This window comes from Bidens hawaiensis, unplaced genomic scaffold (assembly GCF_021521415.1).
Source record: "Bidens hawaiensis isolate Kalapana, Puna unplaced genomic scaffold, B.hawaiensis_p1.1 tig00013027_1, whole genome shotgun sequence".
In the NCBI taxonomy this organism is placed as follows: Eukaryota; Viridiplantae; Streptophyta; class Magnoliopsida; order Asterales; family Asteraceae; genus Bidens; species Bidens hawaiensis.
The window spans coordinates 673,248-692,074 of NW_027492096.1; the positions used below are offsets into that span (position 1 = coordinate 673,248).

At 35.4% G+C, this 18,827-nt stretch overlaps 1 protein-coding gene across 3 annotated transcripts; it reads left to right on the forward strand.

The window, feature by feature from the left end:
• The first annotated feature begins 1,583 nt into the window (after window positions 1–1,583).
• LOC143543123 (phospholipase SGR2-like) lies at window positions 1,584–16,953 on the forward strand. 3 transcript variants are annotated; one of them, XR_013137020.1, is made up of 23 exons: window positions 1,584–1,886; window positions 2,501–2,601; window positions 3,143–3,319; window positions 4,423–4,578; window positions 5,349–5,420; window positions 8,866–9,018; window positions 9,129–9,179; window positions 9,986–10,156; window positions 10,369–10,518; window positions 10,654–10,719; window positions 11,358–11,897; window positions 12,287–12,338; window positions 12,459–12,583; window positions 12,998–13,070; window positions 13,398–13,500; window positions 13,829–13,922; window positions 14,056–14,118; window positions 14,208–14,256; window positions 14,371–14,471; window positions 14,561–14,607; window positions 15,872–16,134; window positions 16,561–16,616; window positions 16,707–16,953. XR_013137020.1 is itself a non-coding variant. In XM_077035518.1 (22 exons), the coding sequence occupies exons 1-21, from the start codon at window positions 1,691–1,693 to the stop codon at window positions 16,086–16,088; spliced, it is 2,757 nt and encodes a 918-aa protein (XP_076891633.1). In that variant the 5' UTR covers window positions 1,584–1,690; the 3' UTR covers window positions 16,089–16,134; window positions 16,707–16,953. The 3 variants fall into 3 exon arrangements, 2 of the variants coding, with proteins under 2 accessions (XP_076891633.1, XP_076891634.1); XM_077035518.1 differs by lacking the exon at window positions 16,561–16,616; XM_077035519.1 differs by lacking the exons at window positions 9,986–10,156; window positions 16,561–16,616.
• The last annotated feature ends 1,874 nt before the right edge of the window (window positions 16,954–18,827 follow it).

The window sequence follows — 18,827 nt, forward strand, 5'->3', positions numbered from 1 at the left end:
TATAAATTTCTCTCTCTCTCTATATATATATTATCCGTAATCTCTATATTAAATCCGTAATCTCTTTAATTGATGAAATAACAAATAATTAATTAAATTATTTATTATATATTATCTATAAAATTAAAACAGGTAGTGAATGAAATCAACCAAAAAATAAAAAAGGTGGTGAATGAAATCAACCAAAAATAATAAAATTTTCAAAAAGAAATTTTGAATATTTCGTATTCAAACTATAGCTACGATTTTAAAATATTACATTAATTAGAATAATTTGTCTTGTTATTTAATTAATTTAAATGTACACTTTTAGCTAAATGTAATATTAAAATATTATATTATTATTTAATTATTCAAAATGAAAAATTAAGGATTAAAGGAAAGATGAAAGATAATAATTTAATAGCATTGATGAATCTTAATTTAATATATTATTGATTTATTTTATTAACTTGAAAATTAGAGAAGACATTAATATACATGGAAAGTATGAGAATCAACAAATAGGAAGAGGGTATATGGATTTAAAGCTTATTGCTTTATTAGTATAGTTAGATTTACTTCATATTTGTATAGTAGATGTGTAATAACCAAAGGTTGAGCATTACGACTTTTGCACTCGTATTACACATAAATCATGCTATTAACATTTATTATTATTATCGATATTTAAGAAATAAAAAAAACGGGTTGATAACAATAAGACTTGAAAAAAGCCTCAATTTTTCAAGTTGCTTTAGGTCTCTAAAAAGGTTGGGCCGGACGTAACTCCGTGACGCCAACTCTACAAAAAGGAAAAAGAAAATGACAGAGTATAAATCTACACACTTTATTATCATATTTTGACCCTGTGACACATATGCCACCTAGATGTTTTATGCACCGCCCATCACATATATTAAAACCAAAGTCAGAATATGCCACTCCAATTTCTTAAACATTCCACTATATTCTCGCCTCAAATCTCTTCAATCTTTGCATCAAAACAAACCCTAAGTAATCATCAATTAAGGCTTATTTTCAAAACCCAGAATCAATTCCAGCCAATTTCAAGTTTGTGGGTCTTGATCGAGTGTGGGTATTGAATTTGAGCGAGTAATTGTTACTTTATATTGGGTTTTTAGTGGGTCTGGAACTTGCACACCAAGTGTTTGATGAAATGCGTGAATGGAGTTTGTATCTGGTTTAACCTGATTTCAAGTTTGTGATCGTTGTTTGAGTGTCTGAGAATCTATCTGCATGTTTTGGATTACGGGGTTGTGTTAATTGGTAGTTTGATTGTGATATTAGTGGGATTGCAGTTTGCACACCAAATGTTTGATGAAATGCTTGAATGAAGTTTGTATCTGATTTAAAGCTGGTTTCAAAGTTGTGATTGTTGATCGAGTTTGGGTATTGAATTAGAGTGAGTAATTGTTGGTTTAAATTGGGTTTTTAGTGGGATTGAAGTTTGCACACCAAGTGTTTGATGAAATGCTTGAATGGGGTTAGCATATGATTTAATCCGATTTCAAGTTTTCAATTCTTAATCGACTGTGCAACAATCTATTTGCCTGTGTTAGATTACTGGTTTTGTGTTAATTGGAGTGAGTAGTTGCTGGTTTAGATTGTGTTATTAGTGGTATTGGGACTTGTACACCAAGTGTTTGATAGATTGAGTGAAGTTCACATCGGGTTAAAGCTGATAATAATGGGGGAAAGCAGTGGGAAGTATGACGGTGTGGCGACTTCTGCTGAGTTACGGAATACACCGTCTAATATTAGGAGATTAGCTGATGAGATACAGCAGTGTGAGGGGAGACAGAAGTATCTTGCACAGACGAGAAGCCCGTCGGATGGGGGTGATGTTCGGTGGTACTTTTCTAAGATCCCAATGGGGGAAAATGGTGAGTTGTTTGACCTTGATGTTTGACTTCACGCGGTTTTGGTTATATTGTATGCATGTGTTGGGTTATAATCATCATTTGGGAAGTAACATTGCTCCAATTAGATGTGTTCAGCAACTTCCTATGGCAAAACATTATATGTATTCAATTTTCATATCGTGTTCACTTTATATATAGTATTAATTTCATTTCTTGAGTACTTGTATATGCATTGGACACAAAGGGTAGTTTTTACATGAACTTGTAGAGCCATTAATAGAAAGAAGGATGATCGGTCATTAGGTTTATGAGTAGAGGTGGCATGATGTGAATTTCGTGTGGGTTAGTTAATGGTCAAGATGTGTCATTTTTGTATGGGTCAGAACGGGCTGTGTTGGTTGACCTTAACACAAAAATAATAGTATACAATAGTATTCCGAATCTTTGAATAAAGTAATTTAGGTGGTTCTTTAAGCTTTAATTTTTTTCACATTTATCTTTCTGGGTATAGTCCTCTACATTCACTATGATATGATGCATGATAATTTATTAATTTCATATTAACATATCTTCTCCTATTTGTTTGATAGAATTATTAACACAATAATTTATTAATTTCTATTACTTGTATACAGAGCTAGCTGCTGCTATCCCACAAACTGAAGTAGTAGGGAAAGGTGATTATTTTCGGTTTGGTATGCGGGATTCTCTTGCTATAGAGGCATCATTCTTGCAGGTCATACCATTGGTTCTTATTTTCTTTTGTATTTAAAATTAGTTATTGATTTGATATTCATAGTTAATTTAAGACTTTTAGGATTACTCAGCATGATGTTGCTTATTTGGGATTTTACTCTTCCATAATTAATTGATACTAAAATATGTAAACGAAACATTATTACGTTATTCTATAGGTGGCAAAATGGGCTGGTCTTGCAATTAGTAACGGGACATAATGGGTGGGTTGTGTTGACCAAAAACATTTTTTTGCTGATATTTTTTTATGAATAATTAGTTGGCCAAATACTTTTACGCAAAAGCGTGTTATTCTAATATAATTTTGTATTTTGTGCACTTTGGGAAACTTTTAAATTTTAACCCATTTGACCCATTTCCCTTTAGCTGTTTTCTTGTTTACCTGCCTGACCATTAAAGAGATAAACAGAATCCAAGTTGACTCATTCATAAGTAAATGGGCCGAATTGCCTCATGTGGATAAGCATTTTATGAACCAAAGCTCAGGGATTTACTGATATGCATATTATTATGTTATACAGAGAGAAGAAGAGTTGCTTTCTAATTGGTGGAGAGAGTATGGTGAATGTAGCATGGGCCCGAAAGGTTCACTTCCTTCAATTTCAGAGTCAAACGATTCACCAAACACTCAATCAAGCAAACTATATGCAAATGAAGAAGAAAGAGTTGGTGTCCCTGTGAAAGGAGGCTTATATGAGGTGTTGTCTCTTTTCTTCTCTTTTTATGATTTAACATACGATCTTGGTTTTAGGCACTTTGGCATAATTATTGTGATTTTTATTTTGGAGGTGTGTTTTGGTTGTGATTACGTGATATTGAATAATCAGAATCTGTAATAAAATGGGCTATAGGAAATAGTGTCTAGATGTGCCTTTTCCATTTGAAGTCAAAGAGAAGTCCCTTAAGTTAGATTATCAATTTTGTTGTAGCTGGTATGAAACCGAGTATCCAAATCTGGTTATTGTCCCCTATACAATCAAGTGATAATTATCAGAATCTGTTTATTCAAACATTAAAAAGTGATCAAGTCACTATAATCAAATAATCATTCCAAAACGGAAATTGAAACACGCCAACCCCCCCCCCCCCCCTAGTAATATAGACTTTGGAGAATGTTGAGAAGGTTTCAGATTAAAGTATAGTCAGGCAGTCAGGCTTGTAACTGAACCAAACACACATGAATGGAACATGTTCGTGTTCATTTAATTAAATTTGACAGAACAAGCGATCGAAAGCGGACAATTAAATGAACGGGGCTTTCTTGTTCGTGTTTGTTAAGAAAATGAACATGTTCGCGTTCGTTTATGTTCGTTCATTAATTAATACTATAAATGACAGTTCATGAACGTAATCGAACGGAAATAACTGAAAATAGATGAATGAGTGTAAGTACATAACTTAGCAAATACCAATTGAAAGTAAGCTGAACATCAATTGTAATGGGTCATATCTTAATTTCGTAAACTATACAACATTATGACAGGCCTTAAAAATTAAGTGAATACTGAATACATAAACGAACGTAAATGAACAAACAAAAACAAACGTCCACGAACATAAATGAACGAATGAGGCCCGTGTTCACTGTTCATGTCCGTTCGTTTATTAAATAAACGAACTTCTCGCCGAACGGTTCAACGAACGTTTGGTTCGTTTACAGGCTTAAATATAATTCATCTATTAATAATAATGGTATTGATATATTTATGGGTGCATTTGTTGGCTTTTTAAAAGTCTTATCTTAGTTAAGAAGTTGATTTTAGTGGTATAATGACTTATTTGTTACATGTTACTATTGCAGGTAGACTTATTAAGAAGACATAGTTTTCCAGTTTATTGGAATGGAGATAATCGACGCGTTCTACGAGGCCATTGGTTTGCTCGTAAAGGGACTCTTGATTGGTTTCCACTTCGTGAAGATGTTGCTGAACAGTTGGAGTTTGCTTACCGCAGCCGTGTAAGTGAAACGGGCCAGGCCCGGTTGGCCCAAAATATTTTTGAATTTTTTTAATAGTGTGATTTAGAAAGCTCTATGCATTTTAAATACATTGGATGACTTGCAACTTTTTAGCTAGTTTGTTTAAAAGCAAATTACAGTTTTTGTGTTTTATGTTTATACCAACTTGCAGTTTCCGTCCTTTAACCAAGGAATTTATAGAAATGATCTTTTATTTCAAAGTTCACATTACGTGCTTTCCACTAACTGTTGTTAAAAGTTCCGTTGACTTACACAAAATGCCTTTTTTGCCCTTAACTAAAGGACACAATGTGTAATTTTCACTTTTTTTCTGTTGTGAAAAATACACATTTGTGTCTTTTAGTTATAAGGGGGAAATAGCCATTTTGTAAAAAGCGAACAGAAACTTTAACAACATTAGTGCAGAGGATAAAGGAGGATTTTCGTAGTTTCTCTAGTTTATGGACCAACCTGCAAGTTGGTATAAACATACAGAAAAAAACTATAATTTACTCTGTATATAATAAGACAATTTGGTCTGTTAATGATAAAAAACATAACAAAAATGGACTAAATAGATGTGTTGAAATTGCCACAACGTCATGGTTGAATCTCTCATTCAAGGAATCTCAAAGTTCAACGTTTTTAATTGTACTATTATATTCTCTTGTTTAATATTATCTTAACATGTGTTAAAGCATATTAACTGCAATTCGGTTGCTTTTCTGTCATAGTTGTTTTATTAGGAGCTAATGTGAGCATATTGGCAGGTTTGGCACCGTAGAACATTTCAACCATCTGGATTGTTTGCTGCACGGGTTGATATGCAAGGGTCCAGCCCGGTATGTTTGTGCTTATTTTCAAACTTATATAGTTATTTGGGATTTTGGCGGATATCATAGAGTAACAAATTAGCAATATATTTTTGCTTTTAGGGCGGTTTTGTATTTGAAGTTTTTCTCACCTCTTTTGGCCTTTTTTTTGCTGATCTGTCAATCTCTTTTACTCCTATTAATGATAGTTTTAGTGGTATTAATAAATAGACACACACACCCCTCACGTGGAGATTAAAAAGTCACAATACACACATCATGACATCAACATATAATTTTAATTGATAAATAGGTAAGAATGGCAATTTTCCATTGGAATTAACATTATTATGGGAATACCAAATTGGGTCATATAAGACCTTCTAACTGTTGGGTTATGAAGGCCTTTGGGCCGGTTTTATTAGGAGGCCCAGTTTTGGTTCCTAATTATGTTTAACCCTAATACTGTTTATTATATATATCCCATCATGTAATTGTAATCTTTGTTCTGAGCTAATAAGAAAACCTAGTTGCAGCCCGTGGACGTAGGTCCCCTCGCGGGGACCGAACCACGTTAAATTCTTGTGTCGTTTATATTTTCGTTTATGCGTGTTTATCGTTGTGCATGTGTGTGTTGTTTCGCTTCCGCGCGCCGCTTTGTTCCTAACAAGTGGCATCAGAGCTTTGGCTTGTTGGACACACGGTTCGTTGCACTGGTAACGATTTCGCAGAAGGTTTTGGTTCGAATCTGTTTTTTGGTGATTAGGGTTGGGTGGGTCCGTCACCGTGAATAACTCTTGTAGGTCGCCTGTTTTTTTTATTGGTTCGGTTGAAGGTCAAAAGGTTTTAAGGCTCAAATGTTCATCGGTTTTAAGGGTGATGATGTCGCCGAAAAACCGAGAATCTGGTTCGATTGACAAAGGATCCTTGGATGTTGTCGGATGTCGAGACATGTGGTTGGCTTTGTTGTTGCGAAGAGCAGATTAGGTCACCGGGTAGCGTTTTGCGTGCTGGTTTGTTTGGCCGGAAAAGCGTGGCCGGAGCTTCTCTTTTAGCTGCTGCATGTTGACGGTTTCTTGTTACAAGAAGGTGACCTACATGCTTTTGACTTGTTTTTTGTTTTATTTGACCAGTAAGTTTCAAAAGAAGCCCTGGGTGGGTCTTATTTCTACTGGGCTACTTTAAGTTGATGGGCCATTGTTGGTTTTTGGGCCAGCATTTGGATTTTGTGATTTTCTTATTTCAAGACTGGTTGGGCCAAATGTAACAACTTGTTGGGCCGGTTCTTTAGCCTAAACACTGTTTTGGAATTATTTTAAGTTCGTGTTTTGGCGTTATTATCAACCATTATTATTTTAACCCGGTTTTGTGAAGACCATTTAGGTTCGGGTTCAGATTTGTTTGCAAGAGATTAGTCTGAGGTAACTTTATATAGTTTATTTACAGTTAGTTGATTTATCGGTTATTGCAAGAGCAAATCGGTTTATTTGGCAGTCATCTATTGAACAATCGTCAAGTTTAGGCCCGTGCCCTTGTTGTGTCTGTTCACTGTTTTCGATTTGTTCTCGTTTGTTATTGTTATAACTGAAGACGAGGTGGTTATGATCGGAATGTTGACGGTTATGGATTTTGGTTGATTGGTTTGTCATGTGAACTTGGATATAGTACTGGTGATGGATAAACTTGGAGAAAATGGAACCAGCGGGTGTGCTGGTGACGACATAAATGAAAAAAAAAATGAGGTTAGTGGCAAGTCATGTAAACTATTGCTCGTTTGGATGATCTTTCGGTTAGGGTTTGAGTTAACTGATCGTGTGTACGGTCATAGAACCCTTGGTACCGCGATTTCATGAAAGTTCTACTGTTGTTATAGCTGTTTGCCTGTTAGCTGGTTCGAAACTGTGATTATTACTTCTTGTTCGTTTGGAATTGTGAAGTTATATCTTGTTTGGTGGTGATCAGTGGTACACCATTTGAGAGGTTCATAATCTCGTGTTGGGTAAAGTTATTTGCCGGGATTAGTACGAGTGGGGTTCATCTCATGGAGTGTTGGTGTGGCATGGGTTGGGATAACAGAGACAGTGGGAGCTGGGCATAGTCGACTTGGTAGGTTGCGTAGAGGTGAGACATTTTAAGGGTCGATGTCGAAAGGTTTGGAATTCTACTTTTGAGAATGTATCTGGGGTTGATGCATTGGGACTCAGTGAAGGCGGTGACGACTCTTGGGTTCAAGATTATGGTATGCTTTATTTGTTACTCACTTCAATGAAGCATTGTTGAATCTTTTAATTAAAGACTTTTGGAAGATACGAGTTTTTTTTTGTATCGTCGGAAGAAGTGAACCAACTTCCGAGTTATAAGGTCTTGGCTCGCTGAATCGGGTAGAGCTAAGGGGTTTCAGTTTGCAGACATGAAGCCTGGAGCCACAGTGATGTTAGTTTGAGCGTATTCGGAGGAGGTCTGAACATGTTCGGGGTTTTGGTAACAGTGGGAGCACGCAGGTGTGTTCTAGGTTTGTTTCCAAAGGGACGTTGGGTTCGGAGGACCAGGAATCCGAATGTGAAAATCTCTCCTGGTATAGTCTGCTGATTTGGAGAGTGTTTATCCTCTGGAAGTCTTTGAAGCCGGTTGTGTGAGTAAGTGAGGGTCGGTTAAGATTGAGGATGAGTCATTGGCGAGTTTTGTCATGGCTGGGTCTGGGATGACCGGATTGGAGTTCTCGGGAGCTTCAATAGGCCTTTCAGGTAACTGATGAGAAGGGCGGATGCAACCAGGGTGTGGATTGGTAGAAATCTTAGTTTGTTCCTAGAGAACTGGAGGCTTGGAGAACTTCTTTTGTTGAAGTTTTAGCTTGTTCTTGGAACTGGAGGCTTGGTAGATTTCTATTACTGAAGATTACTAGAGTTACTGGATGAATGAGATTGTTATATTTACTTGGATGGCAGGCTGGAATTTATCGCAAGGCCTTCAAGTGGGAGATTGTTGGGTTATGAAGGCCTTTGGGCCGGTTTTATTAGGAGGCCCAGTTTTGGTTCCTAATTATGTTTAACCCTAATACTGTTTATTATATATATCCCATCATGTAATTGTAATCTTTGTTCTGAGCTAATAAGAAAACCTAGTTGCAGCCCGTGGACGTAGGTCCCCTCGCGGGGACCGAACCAACGTTAAATTCTTGTGTCGTTTATATTTTCGTTTATGCGTGTTTATCGTTGTGCATGTGTGTGCTGTTTCGCTTCCGCGCGACGCTTTGTTCCTAACACTAACTACCAAAACAGGTCTTTCCAAATGACTAATTAAGGCCACATCAGCTTCTTACAAGTCAACAAAATTACCAAAACAGCTAGTCTATTAACTTATGATTACCAACATGAATTGAAAAAAAATTAACTACTAAAACGGATCCGAGGTGAAATTATATCGCTCTTTAATATATTTACTCTTGGGAATTCTAATTATTACTTATTTGTTGTAGGGGTTACATGCTCTTTTTACGGGTGAGGATGATACGTGGGATGCTTGGTTAAATATTCCCTCATCTGGATTTACCGGCATAGTTAAGTTTGGAGGGACGGGCCTCAAATTAAGACGTGGGTATGCTCCGTCTCATTCACCGAAACCAACCCAGGTACATTATTATTGGTCAACAAACTTCTTCAATGGTCAAACTTTTATGAATTCTGCAGCAATACTCCAGTGCCTTGTTTTTATTATTTGGTTGAAAACTTGTGTTTCTAGGATGAGTTACGCCAACAGAAAGAGGAAGAAATGGATGATTACTGTTCACAGGTAATACTATATATTCTTACGTATATATAATAATTCTGACTTCACAAACACAAGTTCTATGTTGCTGTATGTTTGTTGAAGGGGTGGAAAATGGCAATTCGTGTTGGGTTTGAGTTTATATAGCCCTAGTTGAACACTAACCTGGACAGGACCTGCTTAGTCCGATTATCTAAATGCGTCAATAGGTTAGAGATGGCGGGTTTAAAATAGAGGTGTTAAACATGTTATATACATGGGTTTGCGGGTCCAACCCGCCACGTACCTGAGCACGACACGAACCCCGAAAATTTTGTCAGACATATGAACCCGAACACGAACACGGCATGAATATTTGCGGTTTGACACAAAAAATAGCCCGTTTATCCGATTTTTATTGTTATTTTATTATTTTTTTGTACTTTTTCACGCGTTCTAATTTACATTTTAGTTATAAAACCATATGTCAATTTCTCTTTTTAAGCTTTAAGTATTGTCTAAAATACACTAAATATTGCCATAAAATACTCAAACCTATTTAACTTATGACACAAAAAGAAATTTCAAATAAATAATAAAATTAAAATTAAATGGGTTAAACGGGCCAACCCGTGAACCCACCGGGCTGACACGAACCTGACCCATTTAGTTAAACATGGTCAGCGTCCCGTGGGCCTGTGTCGGTTCATTTGCAACCCAAACCCAATTAGCCCCAACCCTATGACCCATTTAATTTGTTGCTCACAGTTGAGACGTCATAAACGTATGGATTTATTAGCTCTAAAGACCCGCATGAATTAAAATTCCTTTGGCGTTCAAATTTCTAACAGGTTCCGGTTCGACATCTAGTCTTCATGGTTCATGGTATCGGTCAACGATTGCAGAAAGCAAATTTGGTTGATGATGTTGGAACTTTTCGCCTAGTCACACAAAATCTTGCTGATCTGCACCTCACATCTTACCAACGTGGAACTCAAAGAGTTCTCTTTATTCCATGTCAGGTAATAATCATGTTAATCGTTTTAAACTAGAGCTGGCTATATCGACCCCTTTACATAGGGCTATAGTTTGTAAGACCACACAATTATTATACCCCTTTCATTGAAAACATCCTTACCCGTTTTGACCCCTTATTTGAACAGCCTGTTTCACCATCTCTAATCTTATTATTTCATTGTTATCCTTGATGTGATTGGTATTTTTGTATTGCCAGTGGAGGAAAGACTTAAAACTAAGTGGTGAAGCTGCTGTAGAAAAATGCACATTGCCAGGTGTACGCGGGTTGAGAGTAACATTAAGTGCAACTGTTCACGATGTATTATACTACATGAGTCCAATATACTGCCAGGATATCATTGACTCGGTATGTCTGATCAGTATTATAATTGTATTTAGTTTTTGGATACTATAGATTTGGAGCTTGAAAATTACTTGTAATTTATGTTTTAGTCTTGAGGTATTGGTTACAATTTAAATTAATTTTTCTTGAACTTTTCAGGTTTCCAATCAATTAAACCGGTTATATATTAAATTTCTTAAGAGGAATCCTGGCTATGATGGAAAGGTACATGAATTTTGACCCATTTTTGTAGGTAAATGGGTCGAATTGGGTATTATATTAGGGAGAAGATCGAAGTTTTCTTTGAATTCACAATTTCATGCATCATTCTTGTTCATGATTAAGTTCCTAAACTTCAAATTTTAAAAAATCATATAAAATAGAAGCGACTTAAAACTCAAAAAAGTGTATCTAAAATTCATGCAATCTTCTGGATAGTCTTATAATCTTGTTTTATAAATCGTCCCGAACCCGAGCTGCACTTACCAAGCTCGAGCTAGCTTGCGAGCCTAAATGGGCCTTACACAGTAGTTGTTATTATTTATAAAATATGATAAAAAAATAACTATGTTTTATGTGTTATATATATATAAATTATAATTAAAATATATATAAAAATAATTAGCATATATAAATAATTAATAAATTTATAATAGACCCTAGCTTGACCTGACTGAAGCAGAGCTCGAGCTTTAAAAAGTACTCGCCAGCCGAACCTGCTCTTTAGAAATAGAGCTCAAAGCGAGCCAAGCTTGAGCTCAAGCTCTTGTAAGTTAAACGAGCTACGCTCGAGCTTGGGCTCAGCTCGACTTGTGTACACCCCTAGTTTTGACCCGTTACGCTTGCGATTTTCGTTTGTTCAGGTTTCCTTATATGGTCATTCTCTAGGAAGTGTACTCTCATATGACATCCTTTGTCACCAAGAAACTTTATCTTCCCCGTTCCCAATGGAGTGGATGTACAAAGATGAACCCCATGAAATATCTCCCGAGTCTAATTCTTCCTTAAATTCTCAAAACCAAGATTTGATTACAAATAACGTGGGTACAGATACGGTAGCTTCACCTGCAGAGGGCATAAATGAAAATTTGTCAATACCAACGGATACTGAGAAACATGATAGTCCGGTTTTAGATGAAGTTATCAATTCCGAGAATGATGAAGTGTCAACAAACCAAGATTTGATCACAAATAACATGGGTACAGATACGGTAGCTTCACCTGCGGAGGGCATAAATGGAAATTTGTCAATACCAACGGATACTGAGAAACATGATAGTCCGGTTTTAGATGAAGTTATCATTCCCGAGAATGATGAATTGTCAACAAGCAATTCAAGTCAAGTTACTGAGGACGTTAACGAGATTGATGAAAGCGTAGTAATCAAGTCATTGAAGGAAGAGGTTATAAAGTTCAACACGGCTTTTTTAATATTTATATCAAGCCTGTAAATGAACGAGCCTTCACTGAACCGCTGGGCAAAATCTTCGTTTATGTTTGTTTACGGACATGAACACAGTTTTTTGTTCATTAAGTTAAGACTAACGAACAAATTGATGTTCGGTCGAATATGTTTGTTCATTCGTTTATGTCCGTGAACCATTCCTTAATACTATTAACAAACGAACATAAACAAACACGAACAAGAAAACCTTGTTCGTTTAATTGTTCTGTTAATGTTGAACGAACACGAACATGTCCCGTGTGTGTTCATTCGGTTTGTATACAAGCAAATTAGTGAATATTTAAGTTCTATCTTTAATTCTGATTGTTAGTGTTTTTTATCTTGCAGATCGATTGTTTACAAGCTAGAGTTAAAGAATTAGAATCACAAATGGCTGAAGGTACCATCTTGCAACCTGTAAATAATACCATCTATTGATGTGCTTTTTGATGCTTTAATGAATATCATGTCAATAGTTTCATGTGAGATTGAAATCGTGTTTACTGTGTAATTCAAACAGTTAATAGTAAGCAGGAAACTTCAAACACAAGAAACGAAGGTTTGTCCGAGAGTTCTCCATCCTCAAAAAATGATTCTATGAAGAGTTACACCCCTTATATAATGTACACCAAGCTAAAGTTCAAGGTAACATTTATTTATGTTTCTAAATGTCTTTCCAGATTAAGTGCATCTAAAATATCTTTTTAACCCTTAATGATAAAGACAAAAGATGTTAAAAGATGTAGCAATATTATATATTAATATAAAGTAAAAAGTGAGTCCCCTCTATTTTAAGTTTGATGTAAACATCTGATTTTTTTCATTTTAACATAAGGGCATTGTGGTCGTTTTTAAAAAATTGAAGTAGAAGTTTACCTCCATCCACTCCAAGGACCATTTGTGTTATGTTTGAGTGAACGATAAAAACTACCAGTGTAATTATAGAAACATGGGGACTAAACATGCAATGTGGGCAAACTAAAAGGGCCATCTTTGTAGGTAAATCTAAATTAAAAAAATCTTGCTTTTGATCCTTATTCTGCTTTATATTCATGCCAGGTGGACACATTCTTTGCAGTTGGGTCTCCACTTGGTGTATTTCTTGCTCTGCGCAATGTCCGAATTGGAATCGGTAATAATTATTCTTTTATCCTGTAAGAGAATTAACATTGAGTAAACCAAATTTAGTGTTATTGTTGCCAAATCTTCCAACTTTTAATAATAAACACATGGGTCTTTTAGCATTTTATATGACACATTTTAAGGTCTCACTTCATGTGAACTACCAAACTCTTTTCACTGAATCTTTACACACTTTTACAAAGTAATATATATATATCAAACATGTTATTAATGTGCATCCTTACTCTAATGGACTTTATGCATATTTGATGCATAGTTATATAAGTTTTTGCTGATATTTTACTCTTAAATTTATTTTGTTTTTAATATTCTTCAGGAAAAGGAAAAGAATATTGGGAAGATGAAAATATAATTGAAGAAATGCCATGTTGTCGTCAAATGTTCAATGTTTTTCATCCTTATGATCCAGTGGCATACAGGTATCTCTCAGCCCTTTGCTTATCTTTATCTTAACATATAATGATTAATGAAACAAATATTGTTACTATTTATATTCATTTCTAGTATACTAATATGACAATTTCTGGTTGGCACTGTTACTATGCTTTCATGGTGTATGCGTTTTTCTAAGTATCTTATTTTTTATAAGTAAAAAGCAGGTCAAATTTGGGTTCGTTACTTCGTTTAGGGTCACTAGTTTATAATACCTATTGATGCACACATGTAATCTTTTTCGTATAGTTTATACTGTATTAAATTGAAAATAGTTATGTTGACACCTGGCATTAAAACTGGTCTTTTGCTCAGAGTTGAACCACTTGTTTGTAAAGAGTATATAGACAGACGTCCCGTCATTATTCCTTATCACAGAGGTGGAAAGAGGCTGCATATCGGATACCAGGTAAACACACTACACGTATACTTATCAACACGCCAATTTGCATTGTATTTTATCTTAAAACGGTTAAATGGTCAAACGAAGAAAGTGTTACCTGGTCAGCCGACCGATTTTGACATGTTATGTGACGGTGCAGGAATTTGTAGAAGGAGTTGCATTGCGCACTCAAGTGGTGGCTGATCAAATGAGCTTGGCAAAGGTGGTTTGTCACCTGTTGGTCTCAATGTCGTTTATTATATTTTGTTTCTGTTATATAAATATGATTTAAATGGGGTTTACTTTTTCTAGGTTAAAGTACTCACAATATGTCAATCGAAGGACAATGATGATCACGAAGGTACATATGATATTTTTAGTGTTATGAAAGCGCAAATATGATATCATGAAATTTTGAAGATTATATATGTAATTTAACTTTTATAAAGTTAGTTACTTGTATGTTGTTTTGCAGAAACGTCAGAAGAACCGAATGAAACTGAGAGATCGTATGGTTCAATAATGTTGGAGAGGTTGACCGGGAGTCAAGATGGGCGAGTTGATCATGTACTTCAAGTATGTATTTTTAACTAAACTTTGGTCAATTTCATTTGTAACTGAATATTTTTTACTTTTTTAAACTTCATGAAATTGTGATAATGCAGGATAAAACATTTGAGCATCAATACCTATCAGCTGTCGGAGCACATACGTAAGTATCTATTAGCCTTATCATACATTTGAGATGGCATATCTGTTTTTAAGCTTGTTGAAACTTATGTTAATAACATAGAGGTGGCGATTTCGACCCATATAGTTGCGAGTAGGTTACATACTATCTCAAATGGGCCAAAAAATAATTAAGCTAGAAGGGGAAAAAAGTCAATCTATGCATATAAGTTGACAATATTACATCGTCATCGTCATCGTCATCGTCATCGTCATCGTCATCGTCATCGTACTTAGTATATCCCACCAATAGCAAAGCTATGGTAGGTTCCAAGGAGGGTAAGATGTAGACAGCCTTACCTCTACCCCATAGGGATAGAGAGGCTGCTTCCGGTGAGACCCCCGGCTTGATAGCAGTTTTGCATCAACCCTTTGACATAAGGAACATAGCACTCAATCATCAGGACACCGGCTGATTGGTGCATGTATCCTTGTCTTTCGGCTATCAACGCCACCACATGATGCCTAATTAACCTTCCGCCACTTTTAACGTTATTTTCACTAGATTTGTAAAATAACGTCAAAATTAGTGCAATTTCACTTTTGCCCACCCGAGGGTTTACACATATATGCATTATATGCGCGCACCACAAGCAGGGCGTAAGTTGACAATATTACAATTTCCTAAATTGTTTTCATTCAAAGTTTTAAATTATTATTGCGACAATATTGTTTTTGTAATCATAATACTGCTCCAAAGGTGTTTGCAGGTCAACCCAACCTGATCTGTCCAGCTTTGACCCACACTAAAAAATGATCCATTATAATTAGTGGTGTAAACAAGCTTGAGCTTGGCTCGTGAGTAGTTTTTCAAGCTCGGGCTTGGCTCATTTTCTATTTATTAATTAGTTATATACGTTTAGAGTTATTTTTCATATGTATTTTAATTACAATTTTATGTAACAAGATATATATTATTTAGCTACTTCTATCATAATTTTATATATAATAGTAAGTATTATGTAAATAATATATTTAATATTTTATAGAGAAGTTATATAAATAATAGGCTCGTTTAGGCTCACAAGCCAGCTTGGGCTCGTTTATTAAACAAGCTTATTTTAGGTTTGGCTCATTTAAGCTTGGCTTGCTTTTGGCGATCACATCTCGAGTGGCACACGAGTGACTTGACTCGTTTACACAATTCTCATTATTTAATGATCATTATTACATGGTCGCTTTCAAAACACATGTTCAGTGTCATCTAAGCTATAAAAATTTCTTCACTTTCTTCCCTTGTTTTGCAGAAAATACTGGAGAGACCGTGATACCGCACTATTCATATTAAAACATTTGTATCGTGATATACCCAAAAAGCCCAAAACACCCTCGGAAAACACTGCAAATGAAGATAACGAAGACTTGGAAGAAATGTTTGATGAAGAACAAGTTCCTTTAACTTTCGCCAGTCAGAAATTTCTGAAACAACTCTCGGTTGGAGTCAAAAAGTTGGCAAGCCAGTGAAATCATGCCTGAGTTTCCTCTTGATCTGTACATAATGTAAACACAGGTAAATAGTAGGAAAAAGTTATCTGACTGGGCCCGTTTATGTGAAAATAGGATTATTTTGCCTTTATTATAACGCTAATGGATCGAACGGGTCAACTTTAAAACGGTTGTAAGTAACCCACGAGTTTCCATGGTATTTTTATCATTATGGTAATTAGATCGCTATGGGTTTGTTTTTTGTTTTTTTAATCTATATACCATATGTGTCGAACAACCCGACTTGTTATTTGTCAAAAGTTACATGTTGGGATTTTCAAATTCATTTTTTACTATATTTCTATTTATTTCTATTTCCCAAGAAAAGATATTTTAAAATTATGGTTCGGGTAAACGAATAAGTACGTTTCGGATAATCGGGTCCCGGATATTACCTGATACAATACTCATTCCATGCCTGCGAATGCTTTCTAAAGTAAACCCGTACCAGGTCCCATACGCAAACACTCGTCCTAAATGTTTCGGGTTTTTACGTACCTGGTTCGGGTTTGTTTGCCATCGCTACTGTTACAACTTTTAGTTTTTCAGTCTCATTTTCTTTCTAATTCATTTCATTTTGTCTTTTTTTGTATGCAGGCGCAGAAACTTCAAGTTTTGCTGGAAATATAAAGCAGGATGTTGTAGTACCTTAAGTTGCAAATAACTTCCTCTTAATTGTAATCATGTTGTACCTTGTGCTAGAAAAAATTGTACAATAGGTAAGGGTGAATGGACGAGTAGAACACATAGTGTGCGATTTGAAACGTAGTGCTTGAGTGGTCGTATATAACAACTTATAGCCTTGAGGAACATGCATGACCTTTGAACCAAATGCCGCAAGATAGAGATGGCAAGATAGAGATGACTAAGTTCATATTCCAATTCCAATAAATTCTAGCGAACTCCAATAAATTGAAACCTACAAGTGTTAAGTTCGTCGTCATGTAATAGTTAATATCTTGTGTAGCACACAGTGATTTCCAAATCTTGTCACTTGACTTGAGATATCAACTTTTACATCTAAAAAGTCGTATGCTTTGGAAGAAGCTTGTACAGTCTATGAAGGTTGTAATCGGATAATGGTATCTGATAACATATCTTGAAGATGCCCTAAAGCGCTCATGGTATTAATTTGAAGGTTGTTTTAGTTTACTTAATTTCCAGGTTCTGTTTTGTTTAAAAAACCTCAAAATCCTGACACCGTAATCCCCTTGTTGGCTCCGTTTTCCTCTTCATGATTTAAAGGCGAGAAATTGAGCATATGTTCGGCCATCTTTAATCAACCCTTGTCATCATCAATTGCGACCACCGCGTTATGCTATCTTAGCTGCCACCATTAGCCCTCTATATATGTTACTTGCCTAACCTCACCCATCCTGATCGGATAAACCCCACACCCTCTCATAGCCTATCTCTTCTGTGGGTATATCAATGGTAGTTTGAAAGTTGGAAACTCTCTCCAAAGCTCATTTAACATTTAAAAAATCTTGAAATCACTTTTAAGAATATATATTAAATTACCCTTATTGAGAATAGCTAAGAATATTGATCTTATTTTATTGTAAAAATCTCTGGAATGGTACAAGGATTTCTAAGATTGTAGTTCCGGAATATCCAACTAAAAGAGAATCAGGAACGGAGAACCCCCCCCCCCCCCTCTTTTCCGCCGACCCTTTGGCCGGGATTCTTACTCTTAGATTCATAATTCAGATAACTAGGAGAGCAGGTTATTTGCAAGATTAGTTTGTGATTATTAAGTTTATTTGTTTAAATCAGACAAGGAAGATTGGTTTTGTTGCAGTTTCACGGGTAGATTGGCGGGTTATATTAGTTCGACGGAAAAATGAGTATTGACCGGCTGAATTTACAGGTTTTAATAATTTTTTATCTTCTTTCATTCAAAATTTCATCTTATAAGTCATTTATTACTTGAGACTACATGTTTTATTTATAAAAGTCTTGATATTTTATTAACGTTGCAAATTAACATCAAACATAAATTATGATCATAATATACTAGTTAAAAAATTTTCGAATACATTACTTAGAACGTCGTTCAGACTAGTGAACATGTAAGACAATCGGTTCGTTGCCTGGTTCCGTTCTCAATATATTGTCCGTTCAAAAGGTTTGTAAATATGGAAAAGAAATGGGAAGGTTTGAAAAAGTTTTGGGTCATTGCAAGATAAGAAAGAGAAGAGTTTGGTCCAAATGATTTATTTATTTATTGTAACAATGTTAGGTTAAAACCTAAAAAAAATTGGTAGGGGATGTTGATTGATATCAAAATTTAAATGTAAATTGCTTGTTGGAAACCAATAGAAGTGGGTGGGTGGTAGTGATTTATAGAACTAGTAAAACTTTGTGTAGATTGGTTAATTTTTGTGGTTTCATAAATTATAAAAAAAGAGAAGTTGACTACGCTCAAAGAATTAGTGTGACAATGAAATGCCAAATAATGTGGTGGGTTTCATGGAATCATAGTTAGAAAACTGGACGTTAACCGACGAGAATCTATCAATAAAGCTCTATCGATATAATAGCCATAGATGATGCTCTTCCATGGAACACCGATGGATATCTCTAGCAGATCACCTGCAGATACTTATTCCATCGGTGAATTGACGCCCAATGTTTTAAAAACCGGTATTTTAGTTGTATTGGATTGGGCTAAAAAATGGTAAAACCGGTTGAACCGGGTTATACCGGAAGGTTCAT